At 39.7% G+C, this 17,199-nt stretch overlaps 1 protein-coding gene across 1 annotated transcript; it reads right to left on the reverse strand.

Annotated features, from left to right (window-relative positions):
- Positions 1 to 2,119: 2,119 nt before the first annotated feature.
- Positions 2,120 to 8,073, reverse strand: steep1 (STING1 ER exit protein 1). The gene is made up of 7 exons (XM_024431424.2): positions 7,825 to 8,073; positions 7,002 to 7,119; positions 6,742 to 6,783; positions 6,236 to 6,380; positions 5,416 to 5,505; positions 5,110 to 5,202; positions 2,120 to 2,420 (listed from the first exon to the last, which is right to left on the reverse strand). The coding sequence occupies exons 1-7, from the start codon at positions 7,946 to 7,948 to the stop codon at positions 2,358 to 2,360; spliced, it is 675 nt and encodes a 224-aa protein (XP_024287192.1). The 5' UTR covers positions 7,949 to 8,073; the 3' UTR covers positions 2,120 to 2,357.
- Positions 8,074 to 17,199: the final 9,126 nt, after the last annotated feature.

The raw sequence follows: 17,199 nt of genomic DNA on the forward strand, positions 1-17,199 counted from the left end.
TACTGCTACCACCATGCTTCACTGTGGGATGCTGTCCTCGGGGTGATGAGAGGTGTTGGGTTTGTGCCAGACATAGCATTTTCCTTGATTGCCAAAAAGCTACATTTTAGTCATTTGGATATTTCAAACTTTTTTAACAAATCAAAAACTGAAAAATTGGGTGTGCAAAATTATTCAGCCCCTTTACTTTCAGTGCAACAAACTCTCTCCAGAAGTTCAGTGAGGATCTCTGAATGATCCAATGTTGACCTAAATGACTAGTGATGATAAATACAATCCACCTGTGTGTAATCAGGTCTCCGTATAAATGCACCTGTACTGTGATAGTCTCAGAGGTCCGTTAAAAGCGCAGAGAGCATCATGAAGAACAAGGAACACAACAGGCAGGTCCGAGATACTGTTGTGAAGAAGTTTAAAGCCGGATTTGGATACAAAAAGATTTCCCAAGCTTTAAACATCCCAAGGAGCACTGTGCAAGCGATAATATTGAAATGGAAGGAGTATCAGACCACTGCAAATCTACCAAGACCTGGCCGTCCCTCTAAACTTTCAGCTCATACAAGGAGAAGACTGATCAGAGATGCAACCAAGAGGCCCATGATCACTCTGGATGAACTGCAGAGATCTACAGCTGAGGTGGGAGACTCTGTCCATAGGACAACAATCAGTCGTATATTGCACAAATCTGGCCTTTATGGAAGAGTGGCAAGAAGAAAGCCATTTCTTAAAGATATCCATAAAAAGTGTTGTTTAAAGTTTGCCACAAGCCACCTGGGAGACACACCAAACATGTGGAAGAAGGTGCTCTGGTCAGATGAAACCAAAATTGAACTTTTTGGCAACAATGCAAAACGTTATGTTTGGCATAAAAGCAACACAGCTCATCACCCTGAACACACCATCCCCACTGTCAAACATGGTGGTGGCAGCATCATGGTTTGGGCCTGCTTTTCTTCAGCAGGGACAGGGAAGATGGTTAAAATTGATGGGAAGTTGGATGGAGCCAAATACAGGACCATTCTGGAAGAAAACCTGATGGAGTCTGCAAAAGACCTGAGACTGGGACGGAGATGTCTTCCAACAAGACAATAACCCAAAACATAAAGCAAAATCTACAATGGAATGGTTCAAAAATAAACATATCCAGGTGTTAGAATGGCCAAGTCAAAGTCCAGATCTGAATCCAATCGAGAATCTGTGGAAAGAACTGAAAACTGCTGTTCACAAATGGTCTCCATCCAACCTCACTGAGCTCGAGCTGTTTTGCAAGGAGGAATGGGAAAAAACGTCAGTCTCTCGATGTGCAAAACTGATAGAGACATACCCCAAGCGACTTACAGCTGTAATCGCAGCAAAAGGTGGCGCTACAAAGTATTAACTTAAGGGGGCTGAATAATTTTGCTCGGCCAATTTTTCAGTTTTTTGATTTGTTAAAAAAGTTTGAAATATCCAATAAATGTTGTTCCACTTCATGATTGTGTCCCACTCGTTGTTGATTCTTCACAAAAAAAATACAGTTTTATATCTTTATGTTTGAAGCCTGAAATGTGGCAAAAGGTCGCAAAGTTCAAGGGGGCCGAATACTTTCGCAAGGCACTGTACATACACACGCGCCACTTTCCCTATGATATTTTTTTCATTTCACTTCACCAATATGGACTATTTTGTGTATGTCCATTACATAAAATAAATAAAAAAACATTTAAATTACAGGTTGTACTAAAACAAAATAGGAAAAACGCCAAGGGGGATGAATACTTTTGCAAGGAACTGTATGTTATCATGCAACTCGATGGAGTCTTAAACGGACAGAAGTTTGGGTCAGTCAAAGGCAAGCTACTCTACCTGGCAAGGGGCCATCAAAAGTTTCAAACAAAGCAGCACCTTCACCTGCAAGTTTAGTTTATTTGGATCCATATTAGCTACTGCACGTGCAGCAGCAGCTACTCTTCCTGGGATCCACATAAAACATACAAATACATATTATAGAACAGCTGTGACAAAATAATACAAATTGGAATTCATCTCATGTAAGTGTGCATTCCTGTTAAATCCATAACAACCACTTTTCCTGCTATGGTTTCCATATATAGTGCAATAGTACTTCAAGCATCAATACTTAATTCAAGCACATTTTATTTCTCAGCTGAATTGACAAATCAAATTCAAAATAACATTACTGTATGTCACTGCTCCACATTTAATTCTAAATCAACATAACAATTTTCTTACAGTATATAAAACATAGCCAAAATGCTTCATAATACATTTCAAAGGGGCCATAGAGTGCAAATCTCTATGCACATTTGAGTTAAAGTATGTACAACTGTCCTGCTTCTCTCACATCCCACATCCCTCTATTTGAACTGGTTATCGATGAGGGTGCCTTTCATCTTGGTTGTCTTTGCCTCCAGTTCAGCCTGTTGATAGAAATACTTTATTTGTATATTAAAAAGGCCAGTGCAGTCAAAATTATATTTTCCTGTGTTTTGAATCATATTGTACAACAGCTGATGAAACTAACACTGTAAAAAGTCTAAAATGTAATCAGTGTTATTTCCTGATAATACATTCTACACAGGACCTTCTAATCAGCAGGTTTTGCATGGGTGGAGTTTTTGCTTGGCTGGTGACATCACCAGGCGGTATACGTTTTATTATAAACTGGGCGGTTTGAGCCCTGAATGCTGATTAGCCGTGGTATATTACGGGTATAACAAAACATTTATTTTCACTGCTCTAATTACATTGGTAATCAGTTAATAAAAGCAACATGGCACCTCGGGGGTTTGTGATACATGGCTAATATACCACGGCTAATGGCGGTACCCAGACACCCCGCATTGCGCCGTGCTTAAGAACCGCCCTTAGCTGTGATATATTGGCCATATACCACACCCCCCCGGGTCTTAGTGCTTAAATAAACCATTAACAAAGAAAGTTCAGAATCTCTGCCAAGCTATTTGTTTCTTTTTGACAATTTGAATGGAACAGTAGGGTACAAAAATGTTACCCAGAAATGATTTGATGGTGACAGAACAGTTGCATTGGGCCAGTAGGGCCTTTGAAAGGAACACATAATATTTTAGCAATTAATTGGATTTCTTGTTTTTTTTAAGAACACTGCTTAGAAAAAGGTTAGAATGGCTTTGTATTGCTTCTTACCTTCTCATAATCCAAAAAACATCCATTGACAGGACATGAAGATTTGTATGGCTAATGTTTCTGCTATTGTTGTTAACTTTGAATAAGAACCCAATTCTGATACAGGAAGTTGCGCGCGTACACACACGCACACCAGGCTAGTTGGGTTTAAAAAAGCTGATTTGCAGCGTTCTAAAACTTATATTTTATTTGTGGATTTCTATTCCTTTGCTACTGCTGGTATGTAGAGAATATTCAGAAAATATTCAGACCCCTTCACTTTTTCCACTTTGATTAGTTACAGCCCTAATCTAAAATGGACAACAAAAAATGTCCCCTTCAATCTACACACACTACCCTATAATGACAAAGCAAAAACTGATTCAGAAATGTTTGCAAATGTATAATATATCAAACCGTAAATATCACATTTACATAAGTATTCAGATCATTTACTCAGTACTTTGTTGAAGGACCTTAGGCAGCGATTCCAGATTTTGAGGCTTCTTGGGTATGACACGACAAGCTTGGCACATCTGTATTTGGGGAGTTTCTCCCATTCTTCTCCGCAGATCCTCTCAAGCTCTGTCAGGTTGGATGGGGAGTATCGCTGCACAGCTTTTTTCAGGTCTCTCCAGAGATGTTCGATCGGGTTCAAGTCTGGGCACTGACTGGGCCACTCAAGGACATTCAGAGACTTATCCCAAAGCCACTCCTGCGTTGTCTTGACTGTGTGCTTAGGGTTGTTGTCCTGTTGGAAGGTGAATCTTCGCCCCAGTCTGAGGTCCTGAGCAGGTTTCCATCAAGGATCTCTGTACTTTGCTCCATTCATCTTTCCCTCAATCCTGACTAGTCTCAGTCCCTGCTGCTGAAAATCACCCCCACAGCATGAGGTTGCCACCACCATGCTCCACCACAGGGATGGTGCCAGGTTTACTCCAGATGTGACGCTTGGCATTCAGGTCAAAGAGGTCAATATTGGTTTCATCAGACCAGAGAATCTTGTTTCAGGGGCCTTTTGCCAAACCCCAAGCGGGCTGTCATGTGCCTTTTACTGAGGAGTGGCTTCTGTCTGGCCACTCTACCATAAAGGCCTGATTGGTGGAGTGCTGCAGAGATGGTTGTCCTTCTGGAAGGTTCTCCCATCTTCACAGAGGAACTCTGGAGCTCTGTCAGAGTTATCATCGTTCACCTACCTGAACAAGGCCCTTCTCCCCCGATTGCTCAGTTTGGCCGGGCGGCCAGCTCTAGGAAGAGTCAAGGTGGTTCCAAACTTCTTCCATTTAAGAATGATGGAGGCCACTGTGTTCTTGGGGACCTTCAATGCTGCAGACATTTTTTGGTACCCTTCCCCAGATCTGTGCCTCGATGCAATCCTGTCGCCGAGCTCTACGGACAATTCCTTTGACCTCATGGCTTGGTTTTTGCTCTGACGTGCACTGTCCACTGTGGGAACTTATATAGACAGGTGTGTGCCTTTCCAAATCATGTCCAATCAATTGAATTTACCACAGGTGGACTCCAATCAAGTTGTAGAAATATCTCAAGGATGATCAATGGAAACAGGATGCACCTGAGATTTTTCGAGTCTCGTAGAAAAGGGTCTGAATACTTATGTAAATAGTTTTTTTTTAAACAAACCTGTATTCACTTTGTCATTATGGGGTATTGTGTTGATTGATGAGTAACACTTTATTTAAAATCCATTTTAGAATAAGGCTGTAACGTAACAAAATGTAGAAAAAGTCAAAGGGTCTGAATAGTTTCCGAATGCACTGTATGTAATTGATATTTGGCACTAGTTGCAGGTTGAAATGTTACATGTATACCTTAAGTGTATGACCAATACATAACAGTTGTATGGTTGTGTACACTGGGTAACTGAGTCAGAAATCCTATTAAGATCACACACTAGGATCAGGATAAAGCTCAAACACTTGACAGGAATGGAATTGGAATCCTTACCAGTTCTTGTAGTCTCTTCTTGCTCATCCCCTTCCTTTCCAACTGCTTCTCAATCACTTTAGCATTCTGGGCATACGAGTCAGCAATTTCTCTCTGAAGAAGACCAAACAAACAATATGTATTGTATAATCATCTCTACTGTTTCTGAGCACATTTTCATCCAGCCAGCAACATCATTTTAGGGTTGGGAAAATGACTTGCATGTAATCTTCAGGTTTAAGATTAGGCTTCAGGCCAAAGATTTAATTAAACAATTCAAAATGTAATCTTCAACACACACAAGAAACACCATAACTGCAAACCTACCGCCTCAATTTCCTCTTCCTCCTCATCAACGGTAGACACGGTGACAGAGCTGAATTTTCCCATGTCTTTGGTCCTTTTTGTCATCATTACCTGGTATAAGGATGAATAAAAAAAATGCTAAACTCAAGGAAAGGAACATTTGTATCTGATTTTTCCTCATTTAAGTTAAAGCTGTTGGGCTATCAATGAAGCCTGGGAACATAAATGGGATTTCATGTCCTTTTTGTCTGCTCAGAAATAATGACTGGGCCACAATGGACAAATTTAACATACTAAGCCTTTACACTTTTCGGACCAATTATGTAATAAAAAAGTCATTACTGGGCCTCCCGAGTAACGCAGCAATCTAAGGTACTGCATTGCAGTGCTAGAAGCGTTACTACAGACCCGGGTTCATTCCCAACCGGCCGTGGCCTGGGAGTTCCATAGGATGGCCCACAATTTGCCCAGTGTAGTCCGGGTTAGGGTAGGGGTTGGCTGGGGGTGCTTTACTTGGCTTGTCGCACACTAGCGACTCTTTGTGGCGGGTCGGGTGCCAGCAGGCTGACCCTGGTCGCCAGTTGGGCAGTGTGTCCCCTGACACATTGGTGCGGCTGGCTTCCGGGTTAAGCTGTTGGGTGTTAAGGAGCGCGGTTAGGCAGGTCATGTTTTGGAGGACGCATGACTCCACCTTCGCTTCTCCGGAATCCGTTGGGGAGTTGCAGCAATGAGACAAGATCGAAATTGGGGGGGGAAAAAAAAAAAAAACTATTACTGTGTAATGAATGCAAATTATTAGTTTAACTACAAAACTGAAAATCTGTGGAAATGTGTCACATACCCTGACTTTTTTAGGAGCCTCTGGCTTTTGACTGTAGACACTGGTATTCCCAATCCCAAGGCCAAACTTGACAACAGCTCCATCAACGATGAATGTAACTGGAGTATTCTTCATTTGGTGTTGATAGAAAAGAAGTAGGCCACACCTGTTCAGAAAGAGACAGAACAAAAGCAGGTCAGCCAGTCCATTTTGAAATGTAACATTTGTATTCTTTTCTGTTCACTCGAGTTTTACTCTTACATTTTCTTTAAAAAAAAAAGTGTTATATTTATAATTGTGGCTGAGAACTGAGGAGCGGTTCTCAGGGGCTTTGGATGAGGAAAAAAGAAGAGCAGGAGAGAAGAAATAGGTTACATAAAATGTAACTGAACAAAAGTTAAAAATAATATTACAGCGTATAACAATTATATTAGTCTCAAAGTTGATTAAGAGTAGGCTATTTGGCCTACAACTGTGAGACCTAAAAATCACTCATATTTAAATTATACTGTAAAAATCAAACTTACTTTCCACATTTCTTGCGATACTGCCTTTCAATTCCCTCTGCCCTGTGATGGAAAAAAAACAATACCAATCTGCATACGTTTCATATTTTGGGCATTTTTTCAGTAACACATTTACCAACTGAAATTGAGTAGCCAAATACCACAAAGCAATTTTCACATTTGAGATCAAACTGATGAATAATGATAGATGAGTGGTGTGGAAGGCTCATCAGCATGATATTTAGATAGTAGACCAAGATGAGCAGTGAACCTTTCAGTACCTTTTTATGTAAACATTCTCATCGTCTTCTACATTACAGAACTTATGTGCATGTTTGGCAGCATCTATTACTCTTGCTTTGTCTCGTGGCCGCATCGGTAGTTTCTCCAGTTGACAGTCTGTAAAATCAAGGGGAAAGAACATGATGGCATGTCAGTTTCGTGTCCTAATACAACATTTGACAAGTCTGCAAAAACAGGCTGTATTTTCTCTAAGGTAGCTCAATATTGTGAAACCATAAGTTGAACTATGGTAAAACAAGACAATATAAAAAGCCTGAAACAACATTCTTATTCACCTCCACTTTATAGCTGGGCAATACGCATCCTAAATAACCCGACACATTGTATGCTTATTCAATACTCACGGGAAGTAACATTACACCCTGTAAACAGCGCGTGATACTGATGGTTTGAGGTCAACGAATATAGATGCACTATAGGTTGTGGTGTGATGAAATATTTGAAAGCTTTCTCCTGTCTAGGTAACGTTAATTGACTGTGAAAATCCGCAATTTAACTTCCCTGCCTCTTATCAGCCTGTGTAACAAATTGGCCGAGGTAGCTACTGTTGGCTAGTGCTAAGCTAACATTTGTGGTGGTGGTAGCAGCTAAGCTAGCTAGCTACCTAACGTTACCTACCTAGGGCCACGTTTACCCGGAAAGCTAGCTAGCGCTCTCTATGACATGTTATTCTTGATTAACTAGCTAGCTATAGATCAAATACAGAACTTTCTTTTCACAATTTGAATATTAGAACTAGCCAACGTTTGCTAACTACCATGGCTAGCTAGCTAGATAACGGCTAACTAGTTAGCTACTCACCGAGAACCAACACCATTTGCCCACACAGACAATAATAAACATGAAGAGGCTTTTCTCCGTCATCGTATTCCTCTCGATCTCGGGTGTCTGAACAAACAACACTTCGTGAGACGACTTTCGGCATTGTTCCTAAAGGTAGCTACTTGAAATTGGGCAAACGGGGTAAGCAAAAAGTCAATAGACAAAAAACGTTTTGCTTTATCTAACAGCGTTAGCATGCTGCTAGCTTGTCGATTAATGATTACGTAGACCTTTTACGTCATATAAAGGCGAGTATAAAATGTTTCTTGTCCAGCACTCCCGATAGGTGGCGGTGTTGAAGTAAAATAACAAAATTTTTTATCGCTTTGGTACTATTTTCACAAGCACGTGGCACATTTTCACAACTTTTAGTATAAAACTCCAAACTGGTCACACTTGTAACGCAGCCAGTTTTTCATTCAACATCTGTCATTCATTTGGATTGTAAAACACCTCTCACCACACAACAATTGATTCAACATAAGTTTATTGTGAAATGTAATGAGTGGTTTTGGTGATTAAACCAATACACAACATAATGGTATCTCTTCAATTTCGTGGTTTTAACTACCAGTTAATCAATCAATTTCGTCGTTTTAACTACCAGTTAATCAAATAGCAAACAACGCAAGATATGTGTTTCCTTAGAAGTGCTGAAATATGCTAGTACTGTAAATTGCACATTCTTCAAATTTTTTAGCTAGGCAAATCAGTTAAAAACAAATTCTTATTTACAATGATGGCCTACCCAGCCAAACCTGGGCCAATTGTGCACTGTCCTATGGGACTCTCAATCATAGCCAGATGTGATACAGGCTGGATTCAAACCAGGTATTGTAGTGATGCCTCTTGCACTGAGATGTAGTGCCTTTGACCACTGCACCACTCAGGAGCCCATTAGTCAATACACTTACATTGCCCAACAAAATTGACAGTAAATCTATAATTTTCATAATATCTATTCAATGTGTAATCAATGGTGTGATCAATGAAAACAGTCTCTACAATCATTAATGCCAGAAAAAAACAATATTCCAGATATAATTGCAACATAGGTGTACTGTCTGTAATCAAATGTTTAAAAAAATAAACTAAACAAATGAAAATAATGAAAATATAACATAACATTTGTTATTGTGAATTGTGGATTCAATTAGCAACAATGAGTAGTCAATATGTATGGTGATCATACATGTAATTTAGATGTTTATACTTTACAAACACATTTTATTTCTGTAGTTTTCAAAATCCGTATGAAGCCGGAAGTTTACATACACTTAGGTTGGATTCATTAAAACTCGTTTAGCAAACACTCCACAAATTTCTTGCTAACAAACTATAGTTTTGGCAAGTCAGTTAGGACATCTACTTTGTGCAAGGCACAAGTCATTTTTCCAACAATTGTTTACAGACAGATTATTTCACTTATATCACAGTATAGTATCACTGTATCACAATTCCAGTGGGTCAGAAGTTTACATAAGCTAAGTTAACTGTGCCTTTAAACAGCTTGGAAAATTCCAGAAAATTATGTCATGGCTTTAGAAGCTTAATTTGAGTCAATTGGAGGTGTGTGTGTGGATGTATTTCAAGGCCTACCTTCAAACTCAGTGCCTCTTTGCTTGACATCATGGGAAAATATATTTTTTTTTTATCCAATTATCCAAAAGATTGTAGTCCTCCAAGGTTCTGGTTCATCATTGGGAGCAATTTCCAAACGCCTGAAGATACCACGTTCATAGGAGACGTGTTCTGTCTCCTAGAGATGAACGTACTTTGGTGCAAAAGTGAAAATCAAACCCAGAACAACAGCAACAACAGACCTTGTGAAGATGCTGGAGGAAACAGGTACAAAAGTATCTATATGCACAGTAAAAACGAGTCCTATATCGACATAACCTGAAAGGCCGCTCAGCAAGGAAGAAGCCACTGCTCCAAAACCACCATAAAAAAAGCCAGACTACGGTTTGCAACTGCACATGGGGACAAAGATTGTACTTTTTGGATACATTTTCTCTGGTCTGATGAAACAAAAATAGAACTGCTTGACCATAATGACCACTGTTATGTTTGAAGGAAAAAGGGGGGGGGGGCTTGCATGCCGAAGAACACCATCCCAACCGTGAAGCATGGGGGTGGCAGCATCATGTTGTGGTTGTGATTTGCTGCAGGAGGGACTGGTGCACTTCACAAAATAGATGGCATCATGAGGTAGGAAAAGGATGTGAATATATTGAAGCAACATCTCAAGACATCAGTCAGGAAGTTAAAGCTTGGTCGCAAATGGGTCTCCTAAATGGACAATGACCCCAAGCATACTTCCAAAGTTGTGGCAAAATGGCTTAAGGACAACAACGTCAAGGTATTGGAGTGGCCATCACAAAGCCCTGACCTCAATCCTATAGAAAATTTGTGGGCAGAACTGAAAAAGCATGTGCGAGCAAGGAGGCCTACAAACCTGACTCAGTTACACAAGCTCTGTCAGGAGGAATGGGCCAAAATTCACCCAACCTATTGTGGGAAGCTTGTGGAAGGCTCCCCGAAACATTTGACCTAAGTTAAACAATCTAAAGGCAATGCTACCAAATACGAATTAATTTTTGTATTTTTTTGAATTTTACTCCTTTTTTCTCCCCAATTTCGTGGTATCCAATTGTTTAGTAGCTACTATCTTGTCTCATCGCTACAACTCCCGTACGGGCTCAGGAGAGACGAAGGTTGAAAGTCATGCGTCCTCCGATACACAACCCAACCAAGCCGCACTGCTTCTTAACACAGCGCGCATCCAAGCCGGAAGCCAGCCGCACCAATGTGTCGGAGGAAACACCTTGCACCTGGCAACCTTGGTTAGCGCGCACTGCGCCCGGCCCACCACAGGAGTCGCTGGTGCACGATGAGACAAAGATATCCCTACCAGCCAAACCCTCCCAAACCCTCCCTAAACGGATGATGCTAGGCCAATTGTGCGTCGCCCCACGGACCTCCCGGTCGCGGCCTGTTACAACAGAGCCTGGGCGCGAGCCCAGAGTCTCTGGTGGCACAGCTGGCGCTGCAGTACAGCGCCCGTAACCACTGCACCACCCGGGAGGCACCAAATACTAATTGAGTGTATGTAAACTTCTGACCCATTGGAAATGTGAGGAAAGAAATAAAAGCTGAAATAAATAATTCTCTCTACAATTATTCTGACATTTCACATTCTTAAAATAAAGTGGTGATCCTAACTTACATAGGACAGGGAATTTTTACTAGGATTAAATGTCAGGAATTGTAAATGACTGAGTTTTAATGTATTTGGCTAAGGTGTATGTAAACTTTCGACTTCAACTGATTATAGTAGACAAACCAGTTTAAAATCTATAGGTTTACCAAACGGTTAAGTGATTAACCATTAAGGGCAGTTGATTTCATTGATGGTCAAATGTATTTCAACAAATAAGAATAGAATCATATGAAAAGTATTGTGAGCATTGCATTGTGAAAGTCGATTACTTTATATGAAAGGTATTTCTAGATGAAACCCTGATTAGGTTTGGTGAAAAATCAAGGCAAAGGGTGGCTGCTTTGAATAATCTCAAATATAAAATATATTTTGATTTATTTAACACTTTTTGTGTTATTACATGATTCCATTTGTGTTATTCTACAATGTATAAAATAGAAAAAATAAAGAAAAACCCTTGAATGAGTAGTTGTGTCAAAACTTTTGACTGGTACTGTACATATAAAATGAGTAAAGAAGTATGTAAACATTATTAAAAAGTGACTAGTGTCCCATTATTAAAGTGACCAGTGTCATGTTGATGTATATGGAGCAGCAGCCTCTAAGGTGTAGGGTTGAGTAACCGGGTGGTAGCCAGCTAGTGATGGCTATTTAACAGTCTGATGGCCTTGAGATAGGAGTGGTTTTTCAGTCTCTCGGTCCCAGCTTTGATGCACCTGTACTGACCTCGATTTCTGGATGTCAGTGGGGTGAACAGGCTGTGGCTCAGGTGGTTGATGTCCTTGATGATCCTTTTGGCATTCCTGTGACATTGTGTACTGTAGGTGTCCTGGAGTACAGGCAGCGAGCCCCCGGTGATGCGTTGAGCAGACTGCACCACCCGCTGGAGAGCCTTGCGGTTGCGGGCTGTCCAGTTCCCGTACCAGGCCGTGATACAGCCCAACAGGATGCTCTCAATTGTGCATCTCTAAAAGTTTGTGAGGGTCTTAGTGGCCAAGTCAAATTTCTTTAGCCTCCTGAGGATGAAGAGGAGCTGTTGCATCACCCTTTTCACACTGTCTGTGTGGGTGGACAATTTTAATTGAAAATGTGCTTAAAGTTGTGATGATTTGTTTTGAGTTTTGTGCTAAGAGTTTTGACATTTGACAACATACTTCTGAAAATTGTACCAAAGCGATAAAAACAAATGTTGTAATAAAAGCAGGTAAAAAGTAGAAAAATACAATATCCCTGTAAATCCCTTTTGAAAAAACTGTTAAATCTGAAACTGGATGTCACTCTGTGGCAGAAATTCAGTCTTTTTTTATGATTGATGAGACACCGCTCCTCATCCAGACAAATTATACTATTGACTCAATATGAGATGCTCCTGTTAACTCATGCAGTGTACAGTACCAGGTAGGTAGTCAAGAGATCACCAGCTGTTGTTGTATTGTTTTCTGACACATTGGCAGAGTAATTATATGAGTGGATGTTCAGCCAATGCAATGTGTGTGTGTGTGTGTCTGTGTGTTTGAGAGAGAAAGAGTGAGTGAGTAAGAGAGAGAGCGAGATAGAGTGTATGTACTCTGCACTGCACACATTTAACTGCAAGGGGTTATATGTCTGAGAGACCTGACAGTGGAGCCTCAGCCTCGCTTGCGATCACTTGGATCAGGACTACAGCAAGAGATGCCTCTCGTTATTGCTCCTATAATGCACCCTTTATGCATCCTCATTTATATTTATCTGACAGACATCATAGGTAAGTCAGTTCATTTGAGTATCAATAATAGGATAAAAAGTGTCTAGACGGAATAATAATTTGATTATGCCTGAATATATGAATAATGTGCACTTCATTCTCATTAGTGAAAAGTGAGGAAGTTGAATCAAACTGTTAATGTATGGCACTTCAAGTCATTACAGCTTATTTGTGATTACATACACGGATGGTTTGAATTGCCTCTGCTAAATAATATAGGAATTTCCCTCCTGAGTATAATGGGGCCATTGACACGCAGCATTACATTGTACTTGTTTTGCGTTTGTCCATTAAGTATGACATCTACCTCAAGATAGATTTTTAAACATTAAGGTAACAATAATTATGATTCTGAATATGAGTATGAGTATCATACAATGAATGATGTATTAACCCATTTGGATAATAATTATATCTGTTACCTATATGGTTTCTCATCACCATCATTATTGTATGAGTACTGAATGTTAGTTTATGCATCAAAACAACAAAATGTACCATAGAGGGTATCATTTGAAACACTGCCAAAAAAATGCTTTTCACCACAGGAATAACCCTCTGCTCAAAAATGATTAGTATTCATCATATGTATTATTATTAGTACATCTCCCCCAGTTGTTGAGAATCATAACTAGCTTATTGTATGTTTAAATCCAACTCAACTCAGAAGCACATTCATTATTAAAAACAAACAGGAAAACAACTATCTCCTGAGAACGAGTGTGGATGGAAGGTGATAAGGAAATTGTATCAGTGTGATGCCACACAGCATTCCTGAATACATTAGTGTCTCTATAGAGTAGACATACCCTCATTTAGATACAGATTGTGTTTGGATTCCCCTTGTCGTGTATTCTGCAGTGATTGTTTGCAGAATGTGAAATAGTGTTAAACATGGAAGGACATGCTGTTGTTTTATGATAAGATAAGCACTAATGTAAGACCCACATTTAGTAACTGCACTGAACAGAAGCAATGTATGATTGAAAGAATCACATGTTTATGGGAATTAAACTGTTGAATGAGTTCGTGTGGTATCCCACTGCGCACACCCTGTCATTTCAACGTGGATAATTTAGTAACATTTGGTTGAGACTGTCACGACTTCCGCCGAGGTCGGTCCCTCTCCTGGTACGGGCGGCATTCGGCGGTCGATGTCACCGGTTTTCTAGCCAGCTCTGATCCATCTTTCATTTTCCATTGGTTTTGTCTTTATTTTCTACACACCTGGTTTTCATTATCCAATTTAACCCTCTGTTTCCCCCATGTTTGTTGTGCGTGTTTATTTCTATGTTCAGTTTGGTATGATGGCTGTTTTTTTTGATGGGTGCTGTGTTCACCCGTGCGTAATGTTTACCGTTGTTTTTTTGTTCAAGTGTATTTGTTGTACCTTGTGCCTTTATTCTATTGAGTAAAGTATATTGCTCACTCATTTGGCTCTCCTGCGCCTGACTTCATGCACAAGTTACACTCACCATCTGGCAGAGACATTGATCAATGAGATTACAACATACAATCAGTGGCCTGTTGTTAGGTACACCACAGACAGTCATGAGGCCATAGCTTGCAATATAAAGCAGGCATGGAGGTGGCAGGTAGCCTAGTGGTTAGAGCATTGGGCTAGTAACCAAAAGGTTGCTAGTTCTAATCCCTGAGCTGACAAGGTAAAAAATGTTGATGCCAGTTCCAGTATCTCAGAAAAGGCTGGCCTCCTGGGATTTTCACACACGACAGTGTCTAGGGTTTACAGAGAATGGTGCAACAAACAAAAATCATCCAGTCAGCAGCAATAATGTGAGTGAAAGTAGCTTGTTGATGAGAGGTCTAAGGAGAATAGCAAGCTAACATGTGGTCCCCAAATAACGGAGCAGAACGGCATCTTGGAATGTACAACTTGTCAGTCCTTGTCACGGATGGTCTATTGCAGCAGATGACCACACCTGGTTCCACTCCTATTAGCTAAAAACAAGAAGAAGCAGCTCCAGTGTGCATGCGATCACCTTCACTAGACAATTAAAGAGTGGAAAAACATTGCCTGGTCTGACAAATCCCAGTTCTTGAATCGTCAGGATATGGCAAATAACAGCATGAGTCCATGGCCCTATCCTGCCTGGTGTCAATGGCACATGCTGGTGGTATAATGATGTGGGGAATGTTTTCCTGGCACACATTAGGTCCCTTTATACCAATTGAGCAATGTTTCCATGCCCTGAAGAATTCAGGCTGTTCTGGAAGCAAAGGGAGGTCTGACCCGGTACTGGATCGGTGTACCTAATAAACCAGCTACTGAGTGTATAATTCACCCACTCAAAAAGACAGCCAAAATTAGTTGAATTTTCAATGTGATATCATTGTGCTTTCAACCATCTGAAAGCACAACCAAATTCCAATGGATAAACAATGTCTGATATGTTGCTTATTTATACAACAGTGTTATCACTGTCCTTCATTTAATAGCAGAACCAAATGACCTGGATTGCAGTTGAGATTACATGAAAAGTACATGGTGCAAGTGATCAATGCCGTTCAAGATTCTGCACAGATTATTAAATTTAGCCGGCGGTAACTTGTGGAATGGACACCGGCTAGAATGCAGTTTTTACCAATCAACATTAGAGGCATCTGTTGTATAATATTACATATCATTACATTTCGCTACACTCGAATTAACATCTGCTAACCATGTGTATGTGACAAATCAAATTTGATTTGATTTGATTTGAAATTGGATTCCACCTACATGTGTATTTATCCTACTGTTTTTACCAAAACAAAAGTTTTTAGTTGAATTCTGGATTTAATTGCAACAATTGTTGATGACTTAAATGCTACATACTGTAGGCCTAAATATCATTGATATGAGTGATAAAGTATGGTCACATTTCATATGCTTTATTAAACCTACCCTTTGGAATGACTTCGAAAGCAACAGGGAATCTATCTTGTTTTTCAGTTGAGTTCTCTCAACAATCATTCTCACAATAGCACATTAGTAATAGTCAGTGAGAAATAGCATAGCTAAGCAGGGTTTGGTTAAAACGTTGGCTGGGAATCCAAAGGTTAGCTGTAGATTGATAAATTCTTCTGTAGGAGGAGCTGCCCAGACTGATAGTGGATATAATGTTGAAGATCTGATGTTTTAGATGTACAAATTCAACATATTTTATACAAGGTTTGTCTATATTGAAATTGGTTAGCATTATGAAATAATGCTGTGGTTGAAAAGTCACCCTAAAAACAACACATACAATCTACTTTTTTCAAATCCAATGTATTTTCCACGTAGCAATAGGTTGACAAATTATAATGAAATGACTGAGTGAACCAGTTTGTGCAAAGTGGGATGTTGCTTGTGATTATGCAGAGAATCAATGTGCATTGTGTGAAATTAAATGTACAGTAATAAATTGTTTGTCTTAATTCCTTTGGGTATCTCAGTTCTACAAATACAAACAATTTAACAGTAAAGTGAACTTGTATAAAGTTTTACATTTTTTAATACACGTGTGGCAAACTGTTGAATAATTTAGAAGAAAAACCTCCATTCCACCCTGTTACTATGGGGAATGTGGGGGAACGAATGGGAACCTGCATGACGTCTTGAGGCTGTGAGGTCACACGAGTGGTGGCAGATCAGTCAGTGTTCTAAGCACAGCTTCCATCAGTCATGTGACCTGACAGCATCTCGAACTCAGACATCTTGACAAGAAGGCAAAAACTACCATCATAGATGTCATGTATCATCAAGGTCTTTGATGTTGGACTGTCTACTTGTTATATATCAAAAAGCCTGTTCATTTGTTTTTATTTAAATCACTGTATTTAACCATGGGCGCTCAATAAATGTCATGCATAATTTAGAATAAATCTATGGTCTCTATATGAAATTTGACAGTAACAAATAGGTGCACTTAGCTGTTTCCTGATACCTCCAAGCAGGCCATGTACAAAGCCATTATGCTCATACAATGTTCTCAGTTTTTAATCAATTTGACATGTCACATTTCTCTGTATTTTCTATGTCAAATTAAATATTACAAGTTATTTTCCAAAGATGCAAAGTACAAGAAAGATTAAACTTTTTAAAAGTATTTTATAAATAGTGATAAAAGGAATAAATACACAGTGAATAACAATGAGTAACAAGACTTTGTCCACATTTTGTTGTGTAATAACATTTTTTTGTGTTACAGCCATGAAATTAAAATGGGCTCAATTGAGAGTTTGTCACTGGCTTACACACACACACACACACACACACACACACACACACACACACACACACACACACACACACACACACACAAAAAACACCCTACAATGTCAAAATACCCTACAATGTCAAAGTGGAATTGTGTTTTTAGAAATGTGTAATAATGACTTACAA

Source organism: Oncorhynchus tshawytscha, linkage group LG09 (assembly GCF_018296145.1).
Source record: "Oncorhynchus tshawytscha isolate Ot180627B linkage group LG09, Otsh_v2.0, whole genome shotgun sequence".
NCBI classification, from domain to species: domain Eukaryota; kingdom Metazoa; phylum Chordata; class Actinopteri; order Salmoniformes; family Salmonidae; genus Oncorhynchus; species Oncorhynchus tshawytscha.